This window comes from Varanus komodoensis, unplaced genomic scaffold, assembly GCF_004798865.1.
Source record: "Varanus komodoensis strain SLA01 unplaced genomic scaffold, ASM479886v1 scaffold2, whole genome shotgun sequence".
Lineage (NCBI taxonomy): Eukaryota > Metazoa > Chordata > Lepidosauria > Squamata > Varanidae > Varanus > Varanus komodoensis.
In genome coordinates this window covers 55,453,920-55,468,524 of record NW_025335568.1, presented here as the reverse complement: position 1 = coordinate 55,468,524, position 14,605 = coordinate 55,453,920, and the positions used below count along the sequence as shown (strand labels likewise).

Sequence of the window (14,605 nt, the reverse complement as noted above, 5' to 3'; positions counted from 1 at the left end):
TTTTTAGCTGAGTTTTCATTGCCATATCTGACATCTTATAAATATAAACCATAAACTGGCTGTCAACATTTGAAAGGTATTGAGCAAAATTATATTATAATTAATTCTTTTCTGGATAAAATTGCCAGTTCTGGGCCAAAATCAGTGAGTGTTCTATTTTAAGGCAAACTTGAGTAGATGATGCGACTTTAATTTAGTGTGACTTGTCGGCATGTATTTTTAAGTGCTCAAAGGGAATTCACATTTGATTATTTGCACCATAGTGCACTGCATAAAATATTCATGGAAGTGTCACTTTTCCATAGGTGGCACTCCAGGGTAAAGACAGGGACTTCAGGAAACTTCAGAATTTTTTATAGTAACAAATATGTGAGGCAACTTGGAAAAAGAAGAAAAAAGCATATGCTTCTTGGATCTGATATCCTGCAGCATCTGACAAATCATTTTTATGCTAGCAAACATTTCAGTACCTGTATAGGTTTTGACATGAATCCAGAATTAGTCAACAAGATGTGATGTAATAAAATTCAGCAAGTTATTTGAATTTCAAAGGGAAAAGCTTATCTGTAGTTGCTTTGTGGTAACATTAAAGTGCTGGTTATTAGGTTTTTTTCATTTCCCCTTTATAAATCAAGTTAATCTATGCTGTGTTGGCTTAATAACCTCCCCAATAATGGTTTCTATGTCTATATGCACCCCCATATGTGAAACCCCATCCCTGATTTTGTTTGAGGTACAAAACCAAATCTTTCTGTAAGTTTCCTATTGTAGCCAAGTTAAATATGTTTTAACTTACTAAACATCTTATGCTATCATTCTGTGTTGGAATTCCAGGGCAGAGAAAAATTAATTAATTCACAACATGAAATAGATCAGCTGAAACCCTTAATTTTTAAAACTGTCCCATGCTAAAATGCCTGGGTGAAAAAATATTTTTCTGTGATGCCACCAAGATTGCAATGTGTTTGCCAGGAGAGCTCATTTCTTTGACACATGGTTTACCTTCTGATAAATTACCTTAGTAGAAGTCTTAACACACAGATAGACTCATATGGACAGCATTGCACTTCAAGTTTTGTGGGTCCCACACCATTATGTCTAATCTAAATCAATTAGCACCTTGAACTTGATCCCGAAGTAAATAGGTATCAGTTCAGATTTTGCATCTGGCCTTAGTAGCCAAAACTCTGGTGGCTTTATTCTGCTCCACTTCAGAGCAGCCCCAGGTATAATGCATTGCATTAGTCCAGTTGGAAGATTACCTGTGTATGGATCACCTTAGCTAATTTATTCCTGTGCAGAAATGGTTGCTGTTGTCACATCACCCAGAATAGGCAGAAACACTCCATGTTATTGTGGCCACTAGGGCCTCAACGGACAAAGTTGGATCTGTGGGTACACCCAAATTCGCATAGGCTCACATTCAGTTTTTCCTATCTGTGTTTTTCTTACCCCTTCATGTTTGCTTCCTGCAGTCACAATTTCCTTGGAGCAAGAATTGGTAGTTATCGCTTAAGAAACTATGTGAAAAACAGTGAGCACTGATAGACTTTGATATAGCAGCAGCAGTAGGATTTTCTTTATTTTGTTAACTTAAAAAATAAAACAATTTAATGATACGTATCAGTTAACAGTGGCCCTGAGAACTAGTATGCTCAACTAGACCTGGACATAGGTTCTCATCTGTGTTCTGTGAGTTATATGCTTGATGTTGCTGTTAGTCACGAAGTCGTGTCCTACCCATCGCGACCCCATGGACAACATTCCTCCAGGCCTTCCTGTCCTCCACCATCCCCCGGAGTTCACTTAAGCTCATGCTGACTGCTTCAGTGACTCCATCTAGCCACCTCATCCTCTGCCATCCCCTTCTTCTTTTGCCATCTGTTGTTCCCAGCATTAGACACTTCTCCAGGGAGTCCTTCCTTCTCATTACGTGGCCAAAGTATTTGAGTTTCATCTTCAGTATCTGGCCTTCTAAAGAGTAGTCGAGGTTGATCATCTCCAGGACTGACTGGTTTGATTTCCTTGCAGTCCCGGAACTCGCAGGAGTCTTCTCTAGCACCATTTCCTTCTCCAGTGGATCAGATTTTGTCAGCTCTCTGCTATCACCTGTCCGTCTTGGGTGGCCCTGCACGGCATAGTTCATAGCTTCATTGAGCGACACAAGCCCCTTCACCATGACAAGGCAGTGATCCATGAAGGGGAATTGCTTGATAGAAAAGGACAAATAATTTGTTCTGCCTTGTGACCCTATTGTGTTTGTAATACTCAGAAGTAAGAGCTGAACAAGGTGCTCTATTCCACAATGGTAGAACATTGAAGAATTTCTTACGAAGCTGTTGCTAAAGGAGAGAAAAGAGATTTCAGTCTGCTATCGATTGACTTTGTTTTGAGGATTTAGATCCCTTTAGGATCCCCTACACAACTGGGACACATGAATTCCCTAACTTGGTATGTCCAATAATGTTCATGCCCATTATTTGAAAACTGTAATACCAAAACCAGAGAGAGCTCCTGTAGGAACTATCAAGGATGGTAGGTTTTTTTTGGGAGGGGGCAGTAGTACTCCTTCTCAAATTACAACTACTCTTAATTTCCCTACTCTTAATGGGTATCAAAAGCAGGTTATCATGCTGATTTCATAATAGCTGGCTGGGGGAGTGCACCCAAATTTTCCTCTCTCCACAGAGCTGTAACTGTGGGTCTCCGAATTCTGGTTTTGTGTTGATCCTGGATTCCTGTTTGGTACTATGGAACAAAACAGTTTATCATTAGAAAGCCTGAGAATCTCACTGTTTTGTTTCACAAATTTCTTTTAATGTGAAAAGAAACTAATTTTTAACTTGTAATTCAAACTCAACATTGTGCCAGGAAAAAATACTTATCTTAGTCATTTCTAAGTGATTTACAGGGTCCTGTTGTCTGTTACTCATATCATGGAGTAAGACAGACATAAATACAACTGGTTTCACAACTTAGAATTTGATTACTGAGAGCAAGAAAGAAAACCAAGCAGAATAAATCAAACCCAAAAAACCCCCAACCCCTTATAGTTTTTTTTTTAACTTTAACATACTTAAGTGAGTGTCGGATTGGCTGAAGTTTCATTTTCCACCCAGTTTCATTTTCATTTATTTATATGTTTGTTTGTTGTAGGTACAATTAATGTCCTCAAAACAATGAATGAGCTGCAGGTAGAGCCTAACATCGAAACATATTCAACCTACGTTTTACCAGCTTTCGATGATGTAAACTCTATGCACCAGCTGCTTCAGGTGAGTCATGCAGAGTCATCTTAATACTTTAGAGATGGAGTCTGCAATCTTACTAAGAGTAATTTTACTTCAATGGTGATAAGAGTTTGTACTGGCTTAAGGATAATGTCTCCCAAATAAATCTTTAAAATCAGTCTTTAAAATCTTCTCTTTAAAACTCTTTTTATCTTTTTGAGAAAACAATTCATGGCATTTAGGCTGTAATCCTATACCTATTTAAATGACAGTAAGGCCTATTTCATTCAGTGGTACTTACTTTAGAATAGACATGTGTAAGGATTGCAGTATAAGACTTTTGATTAAAGGTTTCATTCCTTAATGGACTTTTGATTAATGCAAGTTTCCAGCATTGTCTAGCAGCTTCTGCATGGTAGATTGACTTATATCACAGCACTTTAAATCAGGTTTTCAGTTTTTAAATCTTAGCATGCATACCTGTTCAGGAAATACAAGAATTTCATGTGCACACACGTGCATGTGTGATGGATAAGCATGTACACTAACTGGTTGCTATGATAATGAAAACATATTGTTTCACTATTAATTAGTTTGCTTATGGTAGGCTCATAATACAAAGTCATTTGCCATGCAGCTTTCATTTTGTTGGCATGGCAGAATTAGGCTCTGCTTCACTTACTTTAAAGTCTAAGCTGCAATCCTGCACATAGTGATTTGGAAGCAAGTTTCACTGAATAAAGTAGGGCTTGCTTCTGTTACACTTGGGCCTTAAAATGTACTGAGAAATTTCCAAAAGCAACATAACTTACTAGACGTAATCATGTTTCTCTGTAGGTTTATTTTATGTATTATATTTATGTCACACCTTGGTTGTTCCAAGATATTCAAGTCTGCTTACATCATCCTCTGGCTCTCCTCCATTTTATGCTCTCAGCATTTCTGTGAGGTTGAAAATCAGTGACTGACTGTAGTGATCAGCCTCTTCAGAGTCCCTACTTCTGAGCAGCTCACAGGGCATTACTTTCAGCCCTACGTTACCTGATCCCCAATCTTGGGCTAGTCACTAGATTCAGCACATGACAACCCAAACACTGGGGAAAATTTGTTTATTAAAAGTGTGGTTTAGCACAATAGGTGGAGAGGCTTAAAACACCATAGCACACAAGAAACACACAAATGAGGGTAGGGAAGGTAAAGGGAATTGGAGAGCAGCACTTTCACTAAATTCACACAGTCTCAGCTCCCCCTAAGACCCCTAAGGCTAGTTGGCCACCTCAGATTCAAAATAACAAAGCTAGCTGTTCCTAACATTAACAAAATAGACAGTACCCAATGTAGCCTTCTCCTTTGTAGAATAGCGCAGTGTCCTTTGGCAGAGCCTCCAGCAGCAACAGGGAACCTCTCCTTGGAGCAGAACCCCATTCTGTTCTGGCCTCTAGCTTTTCTACATGTTAGATTAAACAAATGACTCATGGGGTGACATGTCCTGACATTGCCCAGGTGACAGTTGTGTACCCTGAGCTGAGATCTCTGGGCTTGAAGAGGAGTGTGAATTCTCCTGTCCTTGGAAGTAATTTATAGTATCTTAGGACTTTTTACATTCCAGGCACCATTGAGCCCTCTTGTGGCCTTGGTGCCTTGCTTTCCTTGGATCACCACCTGGCTGAAGCAGCCGGGCCTCTGAACCAAGTGTCAACCTTACCTGGCTGTGGAATCCTCAACCTACTTTTCGTTTCGCTGGCTCAAAGTCTCCCAGAGTGCTTCATGAATGAGAAGGGACTAAATAGAACCTAGATTTTCCAATGCTCTATTTAATAATAATAATAATAATTATTATTATTACTACTGCTACTATTACTATTTTCATTTTGTACTGATCCACAACTGAAGCTCTCTGAGTGGTTTACAACAGTAAACCTACAACTCTGCAGTAAACTCTATAACTCTAACCATTATGACAGCTGGCTCCCAATATAATTCTACTTTGCACAGCATATTGCTTCATGTAGCTCAATATTGTCCACTTGAAATGGCCCTGCAACGTCTTTCCTTGCCTTATCTGAAATCCTTTTAACTGGAATGCCTGCAACTTTTATGTATGCAAAGCATTTGTTTAGCTAATAAACACTATCCCATCAACAATGACTTCTTTGTCACCATTTTCTTCCATTGCATTTATATCCTGCCTCTCTTCTTCTTGTGAGGAACACAAGGCAGCCTATGTATTTTCATTTTATCCTTAAAACAACAACTATAGGCCCAGCATCATCCAGTAATCTTTATGGCAGAGTGGGGACTAGAACTTCAGTCTCTTGGGTCCCTAGTCGTACATTTTAACCACCATACCACACCACACTGGTTTGCTATACTGTTTGTTTTATATTGTTTGGTTGGCAGAATTATTGATCACAATATGAGTATGGAGCACATTCCTCAGCTCTGGTAATTAAAAGGTATAACATGAAAATACTGGCTCACTTATCAGTGCTCTTTGAAAGATCTTGTTGAGATGCTGGATGGCTTTGCCTGTAGTCTTGCACTTGTTAATAATCAGTTCAGTGCATTGATATATTGGGTGGGTGTGCAGGAAATGAAGAGTCATGGTGGTTTCTTGCACAAGATTGTCATGTTGTCCAAACCCTGTTGTGATATTTGGCATGGTACATTTGGTTTTTGGAAATCACATTAAACAACACTTCATTCTATGGTTTCTACACTTCACCATGGTTTCTCCAGTCCCCCAAACTTGCGAATACAAACCATGCATTGTAGAATTTCTTGTTATGATGCGGATTTCTTGTTATGATATGTGAATCCAGCTACTATTAATTTAAATTAAAATCAAATATCCTTTCAATTTTTAAAAAGAGATACTTATTATAATTAAAATCTTAAAATATGATTGCAGCTCAAACCATTTAGAAAAGGAAAACTATGTAATGTACAACTCTCCAAGTATGAAGACTCTGCCAACATTTGGCATTTGTTTCTTTGTATAATACAGGCACATCTCAGAACTTTGACTTCCCTGTTTCAGAAATTAAAGTTTTAATAGCCTGCTGTCATTATCAGAGGCTCTCTCAAGCCTGCTATCCAATAGAGAGATAGGCATTTTGAATTAGATTTAAATTAGGTTTAGACCAGACTGGTTTTTGGTCCCTGTTGCCCGTGCCCTGCCACATTTCTTCAAACTGCTGCTGCTGTGTGATACAGTGGCAGCAAAAGGACAGATTTTCCATTTAAAGCAGGCCATGTGGCAAGCATTCGCCTGTTTTAATGGCAAGCCACACTCTTGTAGGAGCATAATTCACGTTTAAAACACGAAATATATCAGCCAAGTCCCTTTAAAGTGGAAATGTAGTATTTTTGCTGCACCACCAAAATTTATGTCTTTTTGGCAGCAGAGAGTGAACCCCCTAGTGGTGCCTGGGTTCTAAAAACTGCCCCCCCATACTCTCTGAAGTACCCCACTTGTATCTTAGGCAAATCCAGTTTTGTATCAGATTTAAGCTGTAAAATATGAAAAGCAAATGGATGGATTTTCAAATAGAGCAGTGGCAGCACGGTATCAAAACAGTTGTAGTTTAACATACCTGGAGGACACTAGCTTGGGGAAAGCTGGAATAAAGCATTGTTCCAAAACAGTTTATTTTGGGTTAGACCTCCTTTTCCACCCACAAATTCATATTTCATACTATATTTCCTAAAGCAGCACTGTATTCTGATCTCTCCCTAGGAAAATGGATTTTCTGTTGGAGTTGATATTACTGCAGCAGAAATCAGACATGAAGCTACACATGGAAGACTGGATAATATTTTAGCCTTACGTAAGTATTTTTGATATTGTAATTGTTATCTGAATAGCTAATTTGTATATCTATGGTAGGCTTTTAATTTTAAATGCCACGTTGGTTATTATAAAGAAAATATATTTTGCCAGTTACCTAAAAATTGGATTACACAGAGTCATAATGGAACATTCTTCTTTATTAACAGAGAACTAATGATTAAAATGAACACAAGAAAAACATATAAAGGACAGCTATATGGGGATGCCCAGAACTCTTGAACTTGGATGATTGTGAGCCTCCTATGTAGCATAGGAAGAATGTGGAAGCAAAAGTCACCTCTGTGCCCCCCTCCTTCGCCAAGCAGTAAATTGGTAGATTTCAGCTGTCCAACTGCAACATATCAGAGGGGGCGGGAAGGTGGTTGAGGTGCTGCCAGGCTATGTATTGTGGTGGCACTGGTCTCTTCCCCTGCCCATGCACTGGAATGCCTACTAGACCTCCTCTCAGAAGTTGATGATGCAACCTTAGGGAAGCAGCAGGATCTGTTCTTTTCATTCTGCTTGGAAGCAGGTAGAGGAGGGTGCTCCAAGCACAGTTTTGATATCAAGAGCTTTTTCTGAATATCAGAACTGTTTCCATAGATAGAGCTGGGTCTCCAAAGATCCAGTCGCCTTCCAGAGTTCATCCACAGATCTTAGGATTGCTTGGCCCATTACCAATTTTCTTTATTTTAGGAAGTCCATTATCCAAATCAGTAGAACAGCATTCCCCAACCTGAATATGCCCTTCAGATGTTTTAGACTACAATTCCAGTGCCAGCCAGCTTGGCACATGATCAGAGATAATGGGAGTTGTGATCCAATATGTCTGGATGGCAGCTTGTTGGGGAAAGACTGTAGCAGACAATAAGATAACAAGATCAAGTATAATCTAAAATAAGGAAGGCTTCCAAAAATGAGCTTGAGCATGAGAAACATTTTCTAAAATATATAAAAGTCATATATGCTAGAAGTGGAGTTCTTATAAATTATATTTTCAAACATCTTTCAAAATTGCAACTTAATTAAAAGGAAAGGGATATGAAGGGACAACTGGATAGCTGAGAGTACAGGCAGTCCCTGAGTTATGAACAACCCATACTTATAAATGAACTGCTATAAAGCCAATCAATTTTAAAAAGTTACCACCATAGAAAGAAAGGAACTGGTAGAGAGGGTGGCCTCCAAAGCATGCCTTCTTTCCCTGCCCATCTGGAGCGGGAAATCTCTCTGGCATTTCCTTGCTGCAAAGAGGAGACACTGATGAGGAGAGGGCCTAGGGATGCTTCTGATTTTCCCACTGTCATGGAGGTCCTGTGCCTAACCCTAATGCCCACGAATGTGAAGGGCCAACGGTGCATGAACGAACTTACATGCTAATTCAATTTAAAGAAGAATTTCTGTTTTCTGGAACAGAACTTCTTTGTAACCCAAGGTCTGATTTGCTTGGTGCAGGTGTACCAGTATTAAAAAAGTAAATATAATGGATTATGTTTACGTGTATTAATTCAGATGCACAAGCACAGTCCTTCTGATTCAGAATTCTGTATCAAATGTTCGGAGGTGTGCCCCCTATGCTTCTGCATCATATAGAGGTTGCCCACAAATTATCTGTATTCCTACCTCTTCCCCTGCCTAATCTTGATTATATGTTTGCAGTGTGAAGAGCTGGATCAAGGTATCTTGATCAGGTCAGGGCTTCCACTACTGTCTGACCTAAGAGATCCTGACACACAGAGCGTTCATGGCAGGATCTGAGCATGAAAGTCTTAAGATAAATGTTTTAGGATAAATGTCAGTTCATTTTGTGCTTTTATTTTAAGCATTGACTTTAAAACTGACAATCAGTTGATTTTTTTCATTGTTGCTTATAAACTATGATGAAAGTGTTCTGTAATTGCATTTGATTTTTTAAAAAATGTGTTTATAACTTTTTTTTAATACAAAGCACCACAGTTCAAGAAACAGCAAAGCAGAGCACTCTATATGAAAGCAAAAGCTAGTCAAAACTTTAAAATATTACAGTATCTATTGAACCAGTGACTCTGCAAATTGGTTTGATTGTCAGTACTCCTTTACCTTGGGGGAATATTAAAATATTTAATTAAAGTTTGGTTTTAGTGCTGTTGCAGAAGGGGAATAAAGACTGTTAAAGTTGACTTCTTCCTTTCCAATCTCGTATAATGCATAGATTTCCGTTACTGACAAGCTGAAAACTAGGAAGCATCAGTTAAGGAATCTGGGAGCCTAAGACAGCAAGAATAAGAGTGCCTGTTTCCCCTTTATCATGCCATTCCATTCCACTTCATTGTCATCTGCTTTTGATTTTTTTCAGACTTGTTTGTTGCTAAGGAAACCAGGTTGCCGACTATCAGCAACTGCTGAGCCTACAGAGATGTGCTGTGCCTGATTTTTTTTAAATGAACAAAAACTTTTTGAGCATAAGATTTGAGAAAAAAATCTTGTTTTTCTTTAAACAACAACATTATCAGAGAATTATGTAATATACCACTGTAAGCAGGGAGATTTTTTCAGTGTCAAACCCAGGTTAGGGAGAGAAACACTTTCCTTGTTCAAGGACTGAATGAGATTTTCCTCTACTGCTTCATTGGTACTGGTACTGTTTTGCAGCTGGTATTTTTCTTATATGGGTATAGGAAAATATATATTTCTGCACATAATAAATGTGTGAAAATTATGTTTCCTTTTCACTTTGATGCATTGGTTCTCATGCTTATAAACGGTGCTTCTGAGCTGGGATGCATCCACTGGCAGGGAGAGGCACAGAGATCTCATCTGCTTGAAATTCTGGATAGCTGGTGATTTGCTAGTGTCATTCAGTAGCCACATCTAGACTATCCTTCTTAGCTTCATAAATGATGAATTGTGCAGCAGGAAGTGATTTGTTCCTGGCTTTACCCTAAGCCAAAAGTTCCTCTGTTTCTCTGCCCCTAGTTATAGTCTGTGTCCCTGGGGCACACATAACCCCTTGAGTGTACCACAGGCTCCCTAGGCTTATGGAATTTAGCTTGCTAGATACATTACTGAAAGCTAATTGACACTTTACTCCGATAATACAGTAGAGATCGACACCTTAACTTTGTACATGATCATAGCTTGAAACAACGGATGTACAGTAACTGTGCACTCCCAACTCACTGATACGATCTCAGTATTACAATCCAGCTAATGCCCCAAGGTTGGATAACTTTCCTATTCTAACTGGTGCACAAAGCTTAGTGCTTAGAAAAAACATGATTGGAAGATTATGCATTAATGTACAAAGTTGATTTTATTAAAAGAATTTATTTTAAATAACTGTAATTTGGTATAAATGGTTTAATCAATGTTTCTGAGTAGTGAGGGTCAACATAATCTAAAGCATTTAATTTTCTCCGCAGTGTCTTCCGCAAATACGCCACCTGTGGATCACAGGCTGTTCAAAGTTTCTCTGATCAATGCAATGAAAAGGTAGGAGTTTGTGAATGTCCTGGATTTCAGATTATCTTGCCTCCTAATTTTAGATTTTGGTTCCATGATATTTAGGGCAGTTGTTTAGTCTTTACAGCTGATTAAATCTGAACATTTTGAATCTGAAGATTTTCCTATTCAAAATGTTGAGTTTTCTCCAGATAGATAGTGTAAAATCCTCCTGCTTGCTTGTTTTTTTCCCTTTCATTTTTCTGGTGTCCCAGAGTGCTATTCAATTCAGCATGTTTATTTAATTTTGCGGTTGCAGTTGGCATCCACTCATAAGGAAAGATTTTCTGTGGAGAAATTAAGCATGGGGAAATTTTCTGCTTTGGAAACATTTCTGTAGAATTCTCCCCCCCCCCCCCCAATCTTTCTGACAGTCTCTGGTTTGGAAGAGGCATGCAGGGCCATCCATTCTGCCTTAATCTTTCCAAGATTTAATGAGTCAAAATGAACCATATCCTCCTAGCAAGTGGAATAGGTGAAATATTTAAATCTTCGCATATAGTTTCATCATTTTTGGTTCTGTGTTATCCAGTGACTTTATTTTACAGTATTATAGTAATTCTTGTTTGTAGATTAGATGCTGAGGCTGGGCTTATCTTTAAAGCTGCTCCATGTGTTTGTGGCTGAATTGAGATTTGAATTTGCAGTTGCTCTAATCACAGATGAGAATTGTGCAAAAGTTTTTATAGTCTCTGCATATTTATATTTCTACCTTGCCTTTTTCCCTCCAGAGTGTCTTATATATGAGTGACTTCCTCTCAATTTTATACTCACAAAACCGCTGTGAGGTAGGTTAGGCTGAGAGTCGATACTTGGTCCAGTTAGTGAGCTTTGTGGTCTTGATGGGACTAGAACCTAGTCTTCTGTATCTATGACCAGTATGCTAATCATTGCACTTCATTTGCTCTTTACTTGGTTCATTCTTCCAGCAGATATGAGCATTAATTAAAAATAAACCCCATTTTACAATTGAAGAATGATATAATGGAACCTAGCTTCATGATTAACACAGCTGTGTAGTGTGTTTCTTGTTGGGCTATACTAGGTCAGAGTACATGTTCCTCCCATATGAAAAAAGCTCCACATTCTTAGCCAGAAAGGTAGCCAGGCAAGAAACCATCATACAGTTGCTACATTGCATTTATATCCTACCTTTTTTCCACTTTCAAGGAACCCAAGATGGTTTACACAATTGGTAAACCATCCTGGTTCAGTTTATGCAGATTTTTAAATCATGAGCATCTTTGGTTATATCATTGGAAATACATGTTGTATCTTATATTAGGTTTATTGTCATCTCTTTCTAAAACTTAAGTCTTTGGGAAAACTTGGCAGACTTTGGTCCCATGTTAGCTTTTTCATTATTATTAGAAAATTTTAGTTCAATATGTTTGGCAAAGTGTGTGATCACTTAAATGTTCTGATACGCTCATTGGTAATCTGCCACTTCAGAGAAAAAGAGTGATATACCAGTGGAAATAATCACATTTAGATAATTAGCATTTTCAAAACTGAAGATCTTCTTTCCATAATGATGCTTCTCAAATGTTTGCATGGAGCATAAGTTAGAAATGGAACTTAATTGGTGATGCAGATGATGGTGATTTACCAGTGTTAGTTAATGCCTCCTTCCACAGCTGCTTATGTTGTTTCCTCTTGTGCTCTCAGATTAGTAAACTGATGCAATCTTGCTTCAAATCTGCATTGGGATAGGGTAAAGGTAGGGCAGAGGGACAAAAAGGAGAAGATTTTTATAGACAATTTTGCATACTATTTCCTGAAATCCCCCTTCCCTTCTTTTTAAAGTGAGATAGAGAAATGCCAAGTGCCTCAAAACATTAAAATATTGCATGAGGTCACTGTGCCACAGACTGCTCTCTTTCGTGTTTTCTTTTCAGTAGCCCCATTAACATATTGCAGAATTCACGCCTTGTTTGTATATAAAAAATGTGTGTCATGGCAATACATTTTCCTGTTCTAAAAATAATCTTGAACGGCTTTGAGAGATGTTTTGCAAATACAAAACGTCACCACTCAAAGGGATAAACATTGGAGAAGTGACAAGTACAGCTAACTATGCACATCTGAAAGCTTCGAATGCCCTAGATGCTTGCATAACTCTTCACCTTTGGTAGTTCACACAGTACTCCACTTCTTGTTGGCCATTATCACTATTTGCTACCTTAGGCCATATACTCGGCTTTTTGAAAGAAAAATCTCCATTCTAGTATCTTTATGTCTTCCTCTCTGTGTGTTTTGTTTTCCTTTTTAGAACAATGCTACTATTTTTTTCTAAAGGTTAATTTTTTTTATTTTTACAGTTGAAGGATACAAGTGGTCAGATCACTGGTTATGTTGAGACAGCTATTTTGCAGATGCAAGGTCCATTCAAAAAACAGGACTTGGGAAGTTGTGGACAGTTTCAGAATCCCTGACAAAATATGTGAATTAGTTAGGTTTTCATATATTAATTTTTCTGCTGTCAGCCTGTAGCGTGTCTTCCCTAACTGGCAAGTGCCTCTACAGTTCCAGCAAAAGCTTTGTTCATGGGAGGGAATCCATTCCTTTCATTACCTGTGCAACAGAGAACTTCACAGAGGGAAAAAGTAGTAGTTTCTTTCCTTTTCCTGTAGAAGCTTACTCTAAATTGCTTGTGCAAAAAACCCTGTGGCAAGGAAGAGAACTGATTCCTTCTTCCACAGAGGAGTATATTGTACCTTTATATTACTATTTTCAGAAGGAGAGAGTGGCAGAAGCTCTGCTCAAGGGAGAAGCCAAGTGATTCTTCCCTCTTTAATCTAATCTAACCCTTCTTCCTTTCCTTCTCCAAGTTCTTCACAGTGTAAAGAAGGATTGATTTCCTTCTCATAAGCCAATCTTTTGCTAGTAATGTCAGTATCTCCATTGAAAGAGATCCTGAGGGAGAAGTGGCCACAACTGTGGTTTCAGCCATACCACAATTAGCGTAGTTTAGAAACTCATCTGAATCTGGATCTTCCTGTTCTGGTTTGCTGGCCAGTTGCAAACCACTATTTCTTAATTTAGGGGTTATGTGACTTATAGCTGAATATCTTTAAGGTATGACATGAACTCAGAAATGTGCTCCATGTGAAACATGCATAATGCACCTTTGCTTAGTAGCCTCAACCACAAAAGTTGATGGTTTGTTTGTTTTGCAGTTGGACAAAATAAGATAATTAGCTATCCTGACTCTGTCTAGCTCAAAGGCGCAGCTCCTCAGGTCCCCAGATGGGCTTACTCCACTCATTTTCCCTGACCATAAGTCATTTCATGGTTTCCTGGCATCTTCATTTTATCCCCTTCTAGAAGCTTGAAACACTTCTCCTAAGGTTGAGTAACTGACAATGGGAACTTAAAGCTAAAATAAGCTGATTTTTTACCCCAAACCCATTTTGGCTTCAGTTTTTCCTACCGTTAGAAATGGTCCTTCAGAACTTCTCTGAAATTGAATTCATCACTTGGACTGAAAGAAGTACAGTACTGCTAGACATTACAGGAATGCATATATATACCTTGATAACTAGATGCAGCAGTAATTTTCCTACTGAAACTCTGTGATGTTTTGAGAGCTTTTTTCAATTCTTTACCACTTATTGCGAATTGCTTGGGTGACTAGGAATTGTGATCCTACTGAATGGAATAAGAATGGATGCCAATTCTGAAGAAGGTAGGTCAGGAAGAGATCAGGCTGACAAAAATGGGGATGGAATGATTACTAATTGGTTGATAGCTGGAGTGCTACTGCCATAATAATTGTGGGACATTTGGCCAAGGTATGTGCTGTGATAAGAAGACATGGTTAGTTAGGAAAGAACAATGACAGTGTTATCAGCTTGGTTGATGGCAAGGAAGGCGCAGGTAGTAGGAGTCATGGGATGGAATGACGTAGAAGTTAAGGGAGAAATAATTAGAAGGACACCAGAGAGAAAATGAAAACGTATCATTTGAGGGAGAGGGGCTGACTGTGAACAGGGTGAGGTGATGCATGTGCATGTGAGTGGAGGGGAAAGGGTGTAGGGATGGTTGATAGAAAGTGGGCACA

At 38.6% G+C, this 14,605-nt stretch overlaps 1 protein-coding gene across 1 annotated transcript in view; it reads left to right on the top strand.

Moving 5' to 3' along the window:
• The window catches only part of LRPPRC (leucine rich pentatricopeptide repeat containing), a 112,307-nt gene that overhangs the window by 23,687 nt on the left and 74,015 nt on the right, over positions 1-14,605 (top strand). Inside the window, exons 12-14 of the mRNA XM_044429233.1 lie at positions 3,157-3,275; positions 6,970-7,060; positions 10,464-10,533. Of these exons, the coding sequence (XP_044285168.1) occupies positions 3,157-3,275; positions 6,970-7,060; positions 10,464-10,533 (280 nt within the window). The remainder of the gene's footprint in view (positions 1-3,156; positions 3,276-6,969; positions 7,061-10,463; positions 10,534-14,605) is intronic.